Source organism: Meriones unguiculatus, chromosome 6 (genome assembly GCF_030254825.1).
Source record: "Meriones unguiculatus strain TT.TT164.6M chromosome 6, Bangor_MerUng_6.1, whole genome shotgun sequence".
Lineage (NCBI taxonomy): Eukaryota > Metazoa > Chordata > Mammalia > Rodentia > Muridae > Meriones > Meriones unguiculatus.
In genome coordinates this window covers 112,111,757-112,128,977 of record NC_083354.1, presented here as the reverse complement: position 1 = coordinate 112,128,977, position 17,221 = coordinate 112,111,757, and the positions used below count along the sequence as shown (strand labels likewise).

General features: G+C 40.3%; 1 protein-coding gene across 9 annotated transcripts in view; it reads left to right on the top strand.

Moving 5' to 3' along the window:
* The window catches only part of C6H8orf34 (chromosome 6 C8orf34 homolog), a 386,935-nt gene that overhangs the window by 63,810 nt on the left and 305,904 nt on the right, over window positions 1-17,221 (top strand). For all 9 annotated transcript variants that reach the window (XM_060385858.1, XM_060385857.1, XM_060385855.1 and 6 more), the window contains exon 2: window positions 15,508-15,655. In XM_060385858.1, coding sequence (XP_060241841.1) covers window positions 15,508-15,655 — 148 coding nt within the window. The remainder of the gene's footprint in view (window positions 1-15,507; window positions 15,656-17,221) is intronic.

Genomic DNA, 17,221 nt, shown 5'->3' with positions numbered 1-17,221 from the left:
GTCTTTTTTTTTTTTTTTTTTTTTTGCTTATTATGGGATTTTTCTGCATGGTCCTTTGAGCATCATTTAAGCCGAGGGAATCTTTTATGTTTTCCTTTATTTTCTCATCTGCATTATTGTGTTCTCTCAAAAGTTCCTTAAAAAGCTTGTGGGTATTTTTTTTCTATACATTATGTCTATTTCTCTTAAACTTTATTAGCAGAATATATTTGATGTTTTCCATTTCTTTTGCCTTCTTTCTTCTCTATCTTTTTTTTTTTTTTTGACAGGATTTTGCTGTGTAACAGCCTTGGCTCTGCTGGAACTCACTTGTAGACCAGGTTGGCCTCAAACACACCACCTGCCTCTGCCTCCTGTGTACTGATATTAAAGGCATGCACCACCACTACCTGGCTTCCATTTCTTATTAGGGTTATTCACCTTTATTTTTCAATGACATTTTTACTTATTTATTTATTTATTTATTTATTTACGTGTGTGTGTGTGTGTGTGTGTGTGTGTGTGTGTCAAGTAGCACATGCAGGGGTTCAGAGAGAACAGCTTGCTGGAGTCAGTTTTCCTCTCCCACTATATGGGTCACTGGAATTGAACTCGGGTCTTGCAGCTTGGCTTCAAGTACCCTTACCTGCTAATTCATCTTGTTGTGCCCACCAGCTTTAAACATTTTGGATTATTAATGTGTCTTGAATTTATTATTCGGTCTTTCCAATTATATTTAAGTTTAGAAAAAAATATTTTAAAGACGTGCTGGTTTTATATTTTCTTCAGATTTCTCATTGTTCATGCCAACACATTTTTTATAAATACCACATTCTTTTTTTAAAATTTTTATTTTTTATTACAGTTTACTCACTTTGTATCCTAGCTGCAGCCCCCTCTCTTGTCCCCTCCCAACCCCTCCCTCCCTCTTCTTCTCTTATGCCCCTCCCCCAGTCCACTGATAGGGGAGGTCCTCCTCCCCTTCCATCTGACCCTAGTCTATCAGGTCTCATCAGGACTGGCTCTTTAAAGAACCTCTGGCTTCGGCCTTGTGATTAGGTGAGAATGTTCTCTGCTCTCCTTGCACTAGCAGCTTTGGGATGTTTGGCTGTAGAACCTGATTGCTGTCATCCAAACCCAACCCTACTTCATTCCTTATGCTCCCAGCGACCCTCTAACCTGCCAGCTCATTGTGAAGGCCCTTCATTCTTTCCTTTGCCATACTCTCTGTTATTTGGAAAGGGCTTTGTGTTCTGAGAGTCAAGCAGGTCACTATGCAGGCTCATTCCATTGAGTTAAAAACAAACAAACCGTGTGTCTTGTACTTGTCATGCAGGTATTATAGAATAAGATTGTTCACTGAAGAACTGAAGCTTAAACATGAGGTTTTTAAATCAAATCATTTATCAAAATCTTATGAAAGCAAGTGTACAGAGTTAAGGACATGCCTTTTGCAAATAGGGGTATTCAGCACCTCTAAGTTATCTGCAGTTACCAATGCTATAACTATGCTTTTCTTCTCTTTTAGTGCTGGGGATGGAGTCTGGGCCTTTGTGTTCATTTTACCGGGCAAGCATTCTATTTCTGAGATTCTTCCCAGCTCATCAATGTGTGTGTGTGTGTGTGTGTGTGTGTTTTCACTTTCTATAACCACGAGGAATATGTGATGTCAGCACGTTGCTAACTTACATATGAAATGTTGTTTATATCCCAAAATGGGGCTCTTCTTTCCATGCAGATGTAGGATTAAATTTATGCCTAATCAGTCAGTTTATTTTGGTGCACAGAACTATGGAACTCTGCACAGACAATGCACCTCTTCTTTCAAGCTGGACATTTTGCTACTTTGTGGGTTCTTCTTTTTCTCATCTTTTATTCTCCCCAGTTTCACCCTTTATCCCCAGACAGAAGAAAAAGAAACATAGAGGAGAGAGAGAGCTCTAAATCTAATTTCTTTCTTCTTGTTTCTTCTTTGAGCATGACTACTAACAAACTGTAACCAAACCTCCCCCCCCCAGCAGCCAACAACCACCAACCCCACCTATTGGGATGCTAACATTTACATATCCTCTAAAAACTTCCCAGAATTCCACAGTCACAGAAGCTGTCTGCAGTTGGCAAAACCATGCCGCTGCTAGAGCATTGCCACTATGCAGCAAATCATAGTCGGCTGCTGCAAAGCAGCCCCATATCCCCACACTAGTGATCAAAACAGAAATATATTCTTATATCGCTGTGTTTTTAAAAGAAACAGAAATTTTAGAAACATCACTACTTACAAATATAAATCATAACGGAACCTTGGATTTTAATAGGTCTCCTGTAGGTTTTAAAAGATCAGTGTGTGTGTGTGTGTGTGTGTGTGCGCGCGTCATGGAGTGCATATAGAGGTCAAAGGCCAAGCTAGGGTGTTGATCCTTACCTTTCACATTATTCGAGATGGAATGTAGCTCCTCAGAGAGTTTGTGGGGTTTCTCTTGTCACTACTCAGCGTCTCCCTGCAGGAGTGTTGAGGTTATGGACATGTGTTCTGTGCCTGGCTTTATACTTGCATAATAAGTACATTATCCAGTGAGCCATCTCCAAGCCTAAATTACAGCTTTATTTAGTGGAGAAAGTATTTCTGACAGGTAGGAGTGATTACTTTCAAGTATTGCAGAATTACTGTACTGCAGTTACTCTCCAACAGCAGGCTTGAATTCCTTGTCAGGTCAGATTGCCCATTGTTGCGCTTGTCTCGGATCCTGGAGCCATTCCCTTTATCAACAGCTTGAACTCTTCTTTATTGCCATCTTTTCTAAGAACATATGTTTGTAACCGTTCTGGTAATTGTCCTGTTCTCCTACATGGCTATTCTAAAATCCTGGACTCTTTATTGAACTCCTTTGTCCCAGCGATGTTTGTGCTACTCTTTTTGTGTTCACTCATCCTGCTGTTGTTAAAAACAGCTGCTGACTTTCCTCACTGTATATTTTAAGCATTTTCTCAGCACATCTCATTGTCTTTCTAGCTCACTTACTCTATAATCCAAACTTCAATTATCTTTTGACAGTAACTAGATATCTTCTCTACGAATCCTATCAAATTTTTATTATCCACGTGTGGGATATGGAGCTGCTTTTAGTTTATCCACAGCTGGTAACAGCCTCACGTAGCTCAGAGAGGTAAGCAGTCTTTGCCAGCTGGAGATAATTTAACTCCGAGGACTCTGACAATGAGGGAGTTGGAAGGGAGGCAGAAGTACAAGAAACCAAATAAAACAGATAAAAAATATGACTACATAGCTGAGTGTTTATTATAAAATGATTCATCTTTCCAAAGTTCTTCAACAGTCACTAATGAATAGGTGAACACAGTATGGTATGCCTACACCATGAATAATCCTAATTAATAGCAATAAATAAAGAATTGGTATGCATGACAACTTGTATGAACATCAAGAAGACTATGCTAAGTGTAGAAAGACAACCTCAAAAGAGCATATAGAGCATGGTAAATTTATATGATCACATAAATAAAGAATATCCGTTGGTTGCCAGGCCTTTGATGTGATGGATGTGATTATAAAGAGATAGTATTAGGAAATCTATTGATGATACACAATCATGTGATATTATTTTCATTTTGGCAATATTTATTCTTAGTTACACTACTACAGAATTGAACATGCACTCACACACATTTGTACACACACACACACAAAACACATGAATGCACGTAGAATGGAGAAATCTGCAAGCTTGCATGAATGCCGTTTTCCACTCTTGACATTAATCACTGACTTTATGTTATCAACAGCTGAGTGAGGGATGCACTAAATTTATTTTCAAATTCTTATGAATTTATACTCATTTTAGGTGCTACCATTCCAAGTTTAAAAACATGTACAGGTGTGGAGGGGCATAAAGGGGAAGGTGAAAAGAGAAGGAGTTAGGGCAAAGTATCCCAATGTATAACTACACACACACAAACATATATATTACACTGTATATAAACAATATAAAATGTATAATTTCACTATATATTGCATTGTATATACCTACTATAAAGTATGTAATTACAAAGTGAAACACTTTCTGTCTTAAAATATGTTTGCTTAATAAATAGTTTGCTGTGCAAAATAAAACAGATTTATCATCACTAAAATTCTTATGCTGCCAAAATGATTCTAGATGGATAAATATTTAAAATCAAACAAGAGATAAAACACAATAAAAATTTTAAATATTTTATTGTATCTAAATCTGTGCTAATGGTAGAAAATAAAAGAGGAAACATTTTGTGGGGCTTAAGGTATGTAACGAGTTATAACGCAAGTAGATGTAAGCCAGGAAAGACTGGGGAAATCGAGCCTGCAAAATCATTACAACACTCCCCCAGATACCGTGTATTTTTTTTTTCAATGCAGTTTATTCAGGAACATTGAACAATCCTCGGACCCCGGGGAAAGCCAGCCCACAGCTTAAATAGCCTCTGGGTAGCCAACCCAGGCGTGCCACGGGGGCAATGCAGATAGGTCCACATACATGGAAGCAAGCCAGATCCTCGGCCTTAGCCAAATGTGGAGTTGTTCGTGACAGAGAGCACTCACCATCGGGAAGGTGGAAGGCGGAAACCAGCTCCATCTTTAAGGCATAGCATTCCGCAGCTCTCTACAGTTCCCCCTTTTTGTTTTAGACGCATCAGGCAAGAGTAGAGGTCTGATCTCTGATATTAGAAATAAATTGGGACTTTGTACCGATGTTCATTTAGGTGTCATCCACCCAAAGAGCATCAGACCCGTCTGATACCTTTTTCTCAGAGGCGGGAGCTGGGGCATCAACCCGCATGCAATCAGACATGCTCTTCTCTGGGTCCAAAGCGGCTGACCCTGAGTGCAGTGCTTAGCCTCGCATCCTGAGCATATCATTTTAGCTTTTTATGGTATCCAACCATGCTTGGGGAGAATGTCCTGCTTCAATGGCTGTAAAGGCCTGAATGATCATGGCTGCATCACACTGTTGTGAGACTCTAATCTTGCATATATAACACAGGCAAACCGAGGAGACCAACACCAGAAGGCCTGCTAACACTCCCATGCCCGCCCATTCCTTCAGATGATTCATGGCTGCAGCAATCCATGTTGATAATCCTGTGGCTAGTCCTGCGTCCACTCTGGTAGAATTTACTGTGACAATGGCCACTCTCAGCTGCTCCATCGTAGTATCGAATTCTCCAGTCCAATTACCTAAAATATAGCTCGACAATTGTTTAGACAGATTTGCAGCACAGGAAAAATTCTCATGTTGTATGCTAGTGACACAAAGTCCAGCATACTTTCATTGACAGCCAGGTTGAGCGATTTGCCATAGGGTATCAATTTGCTCCTGCAAGAGGTCAATCCTCTGATTGAACACCATCAAGCTTCCTTTTAGTTGAGCATTAATTCCTTTATGTACAACTAAGGCATGAGCTACATTGGCTAAATGATTATTCAGGGTCTGAGCAGTCTGCCCAGTATGACTCATGGCTAATGCCCTGGTGGTAGCTCCAACAGCCGTCAATGAGATGGTAGTAACAATGGTGGCTGTAGTTCCAAGATCCCTAATACCATGTATTTTAATGTAACAAAAGAAGCTCTGGTCCTCTGTGAGAATGAAGAAATGCCTAGCATTTTGTCGTTCCAAGGTATGGGGGACAAAGGCCACATGACTTTCTGTGTTGCTGCACCCCACACATTGTTGTCGGTTGTGGTCATCGCATTGGCAAGCGTACCCATACCTTTTGTTAATGAGTTTCCCTGATTTTTAGTTTGCCTTTGTTCTAAGTAGCAATAGCAGTGTTCATTTTCACTGCTGTCCAATTTGTCACTGGGTAAATATAACTTTCTTTCTCCCTTTCTTTCCTTCCTTCCTTCCTTCCTTCCTTCCTTCCTTCCTTCCTTCCTTCCTTTCATCAAAGGCTGTTGAGTATCTCCATGTGCCCTATATGTATAACCATTCAGAAATACAAGTGACTTGGGACTTGACATTGCCTTTGTAAGTGGGTGAAAGCTTGTGGTACTGAGACTTTTAATCTGTCTGCTCCCACATCATAATTGCTGGAGAAATAATGTTTTGATTTTAGTATTGGGAAACACCTTTGAAAGTTTCCCGAGTTATAATTAAAGGCACAGAGTGCTTTTCTTGAGAGCCTGGCAGTAGCTTATTTTAGAAGGTGGTGAAAAAGGGTGGGGGTGGGGGTGGGGGTGCTGTCTCCAGGTGAGCAGCTCCAAAAGTTACCTGCAGATCAATTCTCTGAGGAGTGACTAATAAGCAAACCTGAAAAACTGTTCACTTATCTTGAGAAAAGGGGCAAACCCTCTGCCTTATGCATCCTTTTTCTTGTAGGAAACTAAAGGTGGGGTCACCTTATTTGCAAACATGGCCAACATATTCATGTGATGTGTTAATATGTTTCTTTTGCTCTTAACAACCAATGGATAAGGTAGATCGTGCTCTTCCCATTCAAAGGACTAGATGACTAGGATAAAAGGAAGGGACTTTATGACATTTGTACATCAGGCAGGGAACCGTGGCATGAATGCAGGTGAGACAGCACCCCAGTTCCCCTGTTAAGCCACATTATTTTTTCAAGTTCTCATCTAGTGTGCATGTAGTGGGAGCTACAGCACAGTATATCTGCCTATAATGGTCCCTTGAAGCTGTACTTCCCATAAATAAAGAGCCATGTATGTGTTTGTCTTAGATCATCAGTCCCAAAAGGAGGTGCTGGGTGTACAGTAGGACATTTTGCCAAAGCTCTCTGTCTTTGTTGTTTTTAAAACGAATAATAAAAATCTAAAATAATTTTTCTCCAATGGAGAAAACTTTTTATGAGGCTGTCTAAAAATCTACTTGCTTCCATCATGGACTTGTATAACTAGTTTGAGTTCTGAACCAACTCACCATTTCAATGAGGAATCAATGTGCTGTCCTTGTACTGAGTTACCTTCGAGCAACACCGTAGAAAATCATGCCTAAAACTAAGTAAGCTGCTTGAACAGAATCTTACACCAAGTGACATAATTCACTAAAGGGAGGTATTTGCATGTGAGATGACAGTTTCACCATGGGAGACCTCAATCTTTGCCTAGGCACTCATTTGAAAGCTTGTGATTCTTATATAGAGTTGGGAGATCTCACAGTAAATATTAAATCTTCAAAAATGTATACTGAGAGGACATCCATTTTTGCTGCCCAGGCCGATTGCGAAATTTTTTTCAATTCTTTAATACATAGTCAATAAATAAATCCATGTAAAAAACTCCCATACTTCTCGGGCTTAATAAGTGACTGATAATTTATTTTTTTATAATTTTGTCATTATATTTATGTACAGAAAACTCAGCAATGTACAGTTAACACAGTTCTTTGACCTTTGCCTTTTCCAACTTGGCAATGCAAGCTACAGATTTAGGACCCAAGATATTGCCTCCCCAATGGTGGCTGATCTCATTGCATCTGTCCTTGTTATTGGTCTGAATAGCTTCTACGAGCTTATTCAGAGCACAAGCGAGTTAACGTGTGTGACGGCGGCAGTGGTGCAAGTCTTCCTATGGACCAGCCCCCTCCCCCCCCAGCCTGGCCTTTCCCTGGATGATGCAGTAGGGGACCCCATCCTTCAACACAGGGCTGGTAGGAAAACTACCAGCTCAATGGGATCTATGTGTCATGGGCAAACACCACCAGCTGAGCCTTCTTGTTCTCTCTCTACTAAGGTGGTGACTGTATTGACCCCTGCTTGAAAGACAGGTAGTCTCCAGTCAAGAAGTCCCCTTTGAACATAGTACCTTTCCTCTTTGCACAGGCTACTCTCTGTCTCAACTCAGGCTTTGTGTCCAGCCTATATTCGTGGGCAAGCTTAAGCAGCTGGGTGGCCATTTGCCAGTCTGGGGCCTGGAACTGGTTTATGATGGGAGGTCCTGTGAGCCCCTTTATAGAGGATGGCTCTTTGCCCTGCAGCATGAGGTAGACTGGCTGTTTGGTGAAACATGGGAGGTCTTTTTTGGAATGGATATCCTGCCCAATGATAAAGTTTTAGGCCTTTATTCTTGAACCTTAAGCTTTTAGACTTTAAGTCTGATGCCTTACTGGCTGAGCTATTCAGCCTCTAGGCCTTTATTCTTTTTTTTTTTAACTTTTTCCTTTTTTATTTTTATTAATTACACTTTATTCACTTTGTATCCCCCCATAAGACCCTCCGTTCTCCCCTTCCGATCCCACTCTCCCACCCCCTTCTTCACGAATGCCCTCCCCAAGTCCACTGATAAGTGAGGTCCTCCTCTCCTTCCTTCTGATCTTAGTCTATCAGATCTCATCAGGAGTGGCTGCATTGTCATCTTCTGTGGCCTGGTAAGGTTGCTCCCCCCTCAGCGGGAGGTGATCAAAGAGCAGGCCAATCAGATTATGTCAGAGGCATTACTATGTAACCCACTTGGACACTAAACTGTCAGAGGCTACATTATTCTTAAACAAAGGACTCAATACCTTTTTGGCTTACTCTTTCTTCATGATGGAGGGGACAGGGCTACCTTCATTCCTTTGGGCATCTTGCTCTACTGGAAGAGATCTATCATTATTTATATTACTTTCATTACTCTTCATCATCTCAGCTTTCCAATTAAATCTGAGTATTTACTGGTAAAGAGAGAAGTAAGCTTAGGGTAGTTCTGAAAGGAAAACAAAACAAAACAATACAAAACCTGAGTTCCCCAGTGGCCTGGAAGGGTTTGGTGGAAAACATTACAAAGTCCACTCTTCTCTTGGCATGCATAGAGAGACTTATACACTGCATTTAAACAACTTTCTGCCAAGCCCAAATCTCATAGGACTGCTTGAATGTACAATGAGACAAGAAAAAAGTTCTCCCCAGTATATATGTTTTTCCAATTAAAAAAAAAAAAAGAATTGAGGCAAGCATGAGCTACGGTGCAGGTAGAAAAGCAAGCATGATTTACGTGGCAAATAAATAGGGTGGATGAGAAAGAACTATGGGATAGGTGAAAAAGACAAGCATGGAATATAGGACAGGCAGCATAGAAATACGAGGGCTATGAGGAAGGTGAAATAGGCAGCAATGGGCTATTACACAGGAAAAGGCAAGCAAGGGCTATGGGCCAGGTAGAATGGCTAGTATGGGCTATGAGGTAGGTGGGAAAGACAAGCATGGATCCATACGGAACAGGTGGGGAAGGGGAGCACACACTATTTGGCCCAAACAATCAAGTAGAGTTCAGTCCATGGGAAGACTAACACAAGTGGTTTCACAAGCAATCAAGAATCACACAGAGATTCAGACACTTTAAGTCAACAATTTAATGTCCATTTTTAACCATTAAGAAATCATAACTGGGTGTAGGGCTGGTAAGTAAATATTTAGAGAGTAGTAAGTAAATATTTAGAGGGTAATGATCTCAATTACAGAATTTAAGGAACCTAATTTAAAAAAAAACAGAACAATGAAGCATATGCAGATTTAGAATAAATTAATTCAGTCATCAGATCTTTTTTCCCATTCCTTACTATTTATTTATTTGTTTGTTTTTTCTATTTTTTTAATTTTTATTTTTAGTTACATTTTATTAACTCTGTATCCCAGCTGTATCCTTTATCCTGTTCCCTCATTCCTTCCCAATCCCACTCTCCCTCCCTTATCTCCTCCCTGCCCCTTTTCAAGTCCACTGATAAGGGAGGATAAAGTGAATAAAGTGTAAATAATTTTTATTAATTACACTTTATTCACTTTGTATCTGCCGTGGCCCCCTCCCACCTCCCCTCCCAATCTCACCCTCCTTCCCCCTTCTCAACACATGCCCCTCCCCAAGTCCACTGATAGGGGAGGTCTTCCTCCCCTTTCTTCTGATTCCAGTCTATCAGGTCTCATCAGGAGTGGCTGCATTGTCTTCCTCTGTATCCTGGTAAGGCTGCACCCCACTGAGGGGGAGGTGATCAAAGAGCAGGCCAATCAGTTCATGTCAAAGACAGTCCCTATTCCCATTACTATGGAACCCACTTGGACACTGAACTGCCATGGGCTACATCTGTGCAGGCATTCTAGGTTATCTCCATGCATGGTCCTAGGTTGGAGTACCAGTCTCAAAAAAGACCCCTGTGCCCAGATTTTTTAGTTCTGTTGCTCTCCTTGTGGAGCTCCCATCCTCTCCAGGTCTTACTATCTCCCCCTTCTTTCATAAGATTCCCTGTACTTTGCCCAAAGGTTGGCCATAAGTCTCAGCATCTGCTTTGATAACTGCAGGGTAGAACCTTTCAGAGGCCCTCTGTGGAAGGCTCCTGTAATGTTCCCTGTGTTCTCTTTCTTCTGATGTCCAATCTCTTTGCCTTTCTGTATGGGCAGTCATCAGATCTTAATACCATTGTTGAGGGACTAAAAATAAAATTCTACATATGATAAAATTATCACAACCATTGAAAATTATACCTGTTTGATACTACGTCCATTATTAATCACAAGAAAAGAACAAGCTTTCCCAGTACTGGAAGGTGCTATGCAAACATCCAAGGGAGAGAAGCAGCCAGTGGTCCTGTGACCTCTATGGTCCACACCAATAATCAGCAGGGCACGAGATCCCCAAGAGTGCAGTCATGCTGCTCACTTTTTGTCTCTAGCTAACAGCTGTCTATTCACCTGAAGGTCTATGTGACAGGAGGACAATCATGCCTAGTACCAAACACCTTACCAAATACCTGGACTGGTGGTCATGGATGTGAGGGGAGAATCTCATACTACTACTTTACTAAGGCAATGTAATAATTTCTAGCTGTATTCTGTATGTTTGTTCTTAGGTCCATAGAGCAGTGTCCCTCGTCAGAGAAACCTTTCCTTGCAACAGAGGGAGACCATTACAGAAAACCACAAGCAATCAGAATGCTTATTAGAGAACAGCTAATCATGTGGTTCAGAGTCTCAATGAATACATTTACACTGCAGATCATTCACCTAAGGCTCAAGGAATATTAGGATGAGAGGGTAAAAAGGCTGTATGATCCAGAGGTTTGTGAATCTACTGTGACATTGTGACTCCTTTAAATGATAGAAAGGCACCACCCATGATACCTAAACAATATGGCTACCTGAAAAAAGATCAGAACAAGGACACTAATAGACCTGATATATGGAAGAAAGAAATCTTATGGGGCCTTAGCCCTAGACGGCTAACTCAAGACAGGAAGTTTCTGTTGAGAGGAGAGAGAGTTTTCTCCAGGAACAAAACATCCCAATTGTTTATCTGCTATGAAGTGGTCAGCCCTGAAATCATAAACACATGTAACTTTAAGTGGACTTTAATTAATAACAATTAAATAAAAAGAGGCAATGAGTTATGAATTTGAGAGGGAGCCAAGGAGAGGACATGGGGAAGTCTGGAGGGAGGAAAGGGAAGGTGGGGAATAATATAATTTTGTTTTAATTAAGAGAAAGAGAGCATTAATATCAAAATAAATTCAGTGGAAATATTTCATACATCTATAATATTGCAAATATGACTTAATAAAAGGGTAGTGTTATAATAATAAAATAATATATATTGCAAATGTGTATAGCCTATAAATGCTTATGAATGGCAGTAAACATTAAAATGTTGCATTCTTTGGAGGGGCATCACTGAGCATCAATTCAGGAAAACAGACACTATTTTATGTATCTTGGTTATAACAGAGGCAGTTATAATGACTTTACAAGATGAGAGATGAAAAATGTTGAGCTCTGAGGCCAGAGAACTGCTGTTGCAGGTCAAGAGAGGCTGCCGTCGGGATCAGAGATATTGACCCTGGAGATTCCAGGCTACTGCACATGAAGCAGGTGGCTATTAATTGGGTTCTGGGAGCTGCTGCAGTTCTTACAGTTCTTTGCAGGCTTTCTATCCCAGCCTGCAGTGGAGTTTTCCAGAGTCTCTGGGAAGCTGCTTCGAGTCTCTCATGTGCCCTCATTTCTGTCCGCAACTGATGCTATTATAGAACAGTTTCTTCTTCTCTCTGCTTTCCAAGGCCTCTAAAAATTCCTCATTAGGATGCTCTAACCCAGATCAATGAGAGAGCGAGTTCTGACAAATAGTTCCCACCCCAGCAGTCTATACATAGCTCAGGCACTTTGCAGAGTATTCTCATTATTGCCATTCCCATTTGGTTGATGGTGTATTTCACGTTAAGGCGATGAAGTACCTAACCCAAACCTACATGGTTAGTAAACAGAAGACTTAGTAAACAGAATAGCTGTTTCAAAGCCTGGGTGCTGAATCATATCGTGGCTGTTTCCTGTGCCTTCTATTGCACGTTGTTCATATCATCAATGTTATCATTATTAGTAATTATGAATTCAATCATTATGGAAAAGTTTGCTAGTATGTGTTCTGACCTGTGAGTGCAAACAGAGTCCCAGGAAAATTAGTACTTGCACCTTATCAATCCCCAGATCCTTAGCTTAAACTATACACAAATATTTGATTTCGGGGGAAGGATGACATTGCTTCCTCCATTTTGCTTTTATATTTATAAACACAGACAACCAAAATATCTCTCAGGGATCTGCATACCAGGACCCTTACATTAATTGTAATGATTACAGATCATTTCCTGAAGGTATTTCTTTCCCAGAGTTGAGACTGACTTAATGTTCTGAAATCGTTCTCTCTCATGCTGAATGAGCCTTATGAACCATCCAGCAAACAGTTCCCACTTCCAACTTGACATTCTACCTGCACAGCTCTATTTTCATCTCCTGAATCTATCAGCTCCTCAGTTATATTTCTGTCTCTACAACTTCTTGGTTGAAAGAGACTGACATTCTATTGCCAGGAGCTTCTTTGCAAATCTAAGGATTTAAATGTTCCTGTATAAAAAAAATATATATATTTTTGCAAGTTCAAAGTCCTCAAGATCATTCAACTGCAAAATGCTTGGATACATATCTTGAGAGGCCAGGTAACATTTTGTTCAGAATCACATGAAGATAGACTTTTGACAAAACATCATACTGTACCAAAACCATTAACTGATTTAATTACTTGCTTATGGCAGAATTTCTTTTGTTCCCTTAACCTTATATACTTATTAGTGGATTAAAAATAGGATAAACATGATAAAATCTAAAATCTACAGCACTAAAGAAGCTAAAACAACAAGGAGGACCCTAGGGAAGAGTCTGAAACCTCACTCAGAAGGGCAAACACGATAGACATCAAAAGTAGGAGAAGACAAGAACAGGACAGGAACCTTCCACAGGCTGACTCTGAAAGACTCTACCCATCAAGATATGGAAGGAGACTCATAACCAAACTTTGGGCAGAGTACAGGAGACCTTACAGAAGAAGAGGAAGATAGAAAGACCTATAGGGGAATTGCACAAGGAGACCAACAGATCCAAAAACCTGGGCCATGGGGCGCCTGTAGAGACTGATACTTCAACCAAGGACCATGAATGGAGAGATCATAGACCCCTAGCTCAGTTTCCAAGTGGGTTCCCTAGTAAGGTGGGCAGGAGCTGTCTCTGACATGAACTCAGTGGCCAGCTTTTTGATCAGCTGCCCCTGAAAGGTGCAGCCTTGCTAGGCCACAGAGGAAGATGATACAACCAGCCTTGATGAGACCTGATAGGCTAGGGTCAGACAGAAGGGGAGGAGGACCTCCCTTATCAGAGGACTAGGGAAGGGGTATAGGGAGAGAAGAGGGAGGGTGCGTAGGACTGGGAGGAGATGGAGGGGGCTACAGTTGGGATACAAAGTGAATAAATTGGAATATATAAGTAAGTAAATAAATAAAAGTATATCCCTGAAATTACTAGGTTCATATTATTTTTTGAAATAGAGGCTACTTGACTACTGTGTAATCCATCTTCTATAGAGAATAAGTGAACACTTCAGTTTATTTTCAAAGCATGACAATATAGAAAATATCCAACTGACTTGAAAGATCAAAGTTTAGAAACAAAATCACATGTGATCTCCCAGGGTCACAACAAAAAGCTGATATAGACCTCGGCAATTTTACCAGCCCTAATTTTTCTTTATCTTAGTGCCCATGATTTCTGTGCAAGATAGTTTTTTGTCCTTTCATTTTCTTTTCTCTCCATTGACTAATGGTCTTTGTTATGAACAAGGGGTTCAAACAGAATATTTCAGTTATTCTCCGAACTGTTCTTATTTTTGCCCTAACTGCAACATAAAATCTTTGCATGTATAAAATTTATATTGTCTCTACTTATATATTACGCTCATACCTTGTCCCATCTGAATTCTTTCTCTATCCTCAAATCTTGTGTCAGTACCCCCTAAAGAGGTCTCTGTCTTCCAAAAGTGACTTTGATTAAAATACTATCCTTCATTTTACCATGACTTTTGCTTGCCTTGGATGGGGGATGGAGGCTCTGACAGGACTCTGAATACAAAATAATATAGACTAATAAAGATGATGTAGGGTAAGTCTCTCAAAATGTATCAGTAGAGACAGACTGATGGTAAGTAAGCATGCTGCAATCCTGAGGGAGAGTATTAACGTAGAAGAAACTGGCCAGCATCATAAGCAACAAGAAGGTAACAAAGAGAAAAGCAAACCAAAAATGGAATGGGCATTTCTGTTACTCCTTCATTCCCAAGTAATTCCAATATCTAACTTCTCTGACCTACTCAGTTGAACAATTGCTACTTACAGAATAGAAGTTAAAATGATAATTGACTAGGATAAAACAGAGATAGATGAGATGTGACTGGTAGGAATGTGAGAGGGCAATGCCAGTTCACAAACCCAATTACAGGGCAGGAAACAGCATCTTCATCCTGGTGGGGGGCAGTTGTGTATGTCTGGGTATCCTAAGTGACCACAAATTGAAGGCTGTCCTTTGCTCTTCCTGACTGAATAAAAACAACACATAGACATTATCCTGGGGCAGATTTTGGCTCAATTTAAGGTATTATTAGGGCAGCTGAAAGTAAAGAGTCTGTTTGATGGGTAGAGAAATACATAGTCATTGAGCAAGGAGGGAAAGGTGAGGAAGAAAGAAAGGGAAAGAGGATTTTTTACAAAAAAAAAAACCTAATTCTATATTGTTTGGGGATTATGTAAGGCTTATGTGACTTTATGACTTCTAAATAGTTTCTTTAATTCCAGCGTGTTCTTTGGAGATTTAAAAAGAAAATTATATTAACAATTATAAAAGGTACAGTATTTCTTTTAGCTAAAGCTTCGTTTCTAATAGGATTCCTTGAAAGAGTAATCTAGGATTTAAAAATTATAAATCATATTTAACAGAAAGAGTTGAGATCACATTTTGCTAATTTTTGCTGCGATTTGGTTGTGAAACAAAAATGGGTTGTCTCTCTGTACCTCAGTGTCTTTGCAGTGAGGAGTTACTAAGGTGTAGCTGCCTAGAAGGATTCTGGGAGAGTTTTAATGAGTTGCTATGTGTGTGGACAGTGGTCATGCCAAACAGCGATGGATACTGTGGTAGCATTTCTTTTCTTTTCATTGGATGTAAATGTGTGTCTCGTTCTCTTTTTAGGAATTAATGACCAAGTTAATAACCGAGACGCCAGACCATCCGATCCCATTTCTCATTGATCATCTTCAGTCTAAACAAGGAAATCGAGGACAACTGCAAAGGACTTTGTCTGGGTCAGCAGCTCTCTGGGCGGAAAGCGAAACATCAGGTACTTGAAAAACAAGACCCTGTAAATACTTATGTTAATTTGGGATACATCTAATACAGCGACTCTCAACTTGTGGGTCGCGACCTCTCTAGGGTTGTTTGAGATTATAGGAAAGCTCAGATATTAACATTATGATTCAAATTTAGTAAAATTACAGTTATGAAGTATCAACAAAAATAATTTTATTGTTGGTGGTCAACACAACATGAGGAACTGTACTAAAGGGCTGAAGAACTAAGAAGGCTGAGAACCACTGATCTAAGAGAAAATTTTCACATGTATTTTTAATTACAATACGATAAATGCAAAAATTTCAGGCATTCTACAATGATTATAGTTTCATGTTAAATTTTCATGTAAAACATTTTTTAATTTGAATACATTAAAATGTACTGTGCATCTATAAATGAACATAGAGTGTTTCATTTAATAGAATTGATTCAACTTGGCATGAAACTATTTCATTCTGTATGGATTCAAACTTTGATACTCGTGTCTCATTTTGTAAACAGCTTGATTTAAAAGTATATAGCTTATCTGCACAGAACAGTAATGACAGTGTCTACAAAGTTACTTTTGCTTTTCTCAGAACTGATTATCCTGTATTTCTCCCAATCCTGATATTGTCCTTTGTAGTAAATTTAACTTTAGAAATAGTTGATCCCCTCAGAGGACAGCCCTGACAGGCTCCTGTTTGCAAGCTTAACAGAGCGTTGTTCATAGTGTCAGGGGTTGGCACTCTCCCATAGGGTAGGTCTTTGGTTGGGCCAGGCATTGGTTGGGCATTCCCTCAATCTCTGCTCTATCTGCTCTCTTTATTTCTACATATCTCATAGACAGAGTAAATTTTGTGACTGAAGTTTTTGTGGCTGGGTTGGTGTTCCCCTCCCTCTGCTAGGAGACTAGTCTAGTTAGAGGGTATCCTCTTAAGCAGTGTCTATGGTCTCTGCTTGAATTCTCCTTATATCCTCCCAAGAGCCGATCCTCACTTAGGTCTCCAGCATGTCACAAAGATGTCCCCACCTTCAGTCTCTTTTTTCTCTACAGGACTTCTGTCCTCTTGCCCTTACTCTCTTCAGGTCCGATCTCAGCAGCGCCTCAAAACAGATGCTAAGACTCACAGCCAAACATTGGTTGTTGCATAGGGAGTCTTAGGGAATAGTGGGAGGAAAGAGAAAAGGACCCAGAAGTGACAAGAGCTCCACAAGGAAAACAACAGAGCAAACTAACTAGGGCCCAGAGGATTTTGCTGAGACAGAAGCATCAATGAAGGACCATGCATGAACTGGACCTACGCCCCCCTACAAAGATGTAGCACATGGGCAGCCTAGGCTTCAAGTGGGTACTCTAGTAAGGGAACTGGGGACTACATTGGACAGGGACTCACTTGTTAGCTTTTAGATCACTTCCCTCTGTGGGGACTGCCTTGACAGGCCACAGCGAAAGATGACACATTCAGTCCTGATGCAACATGATTAGCTGGGGTGGCTGGGAAATGTAGTTCCTCTTTTCTGAGAAAAAGGGGAGTGGGAGGAAGAAGGGAGAGAGGGAAAGAAAGAAGGGGCC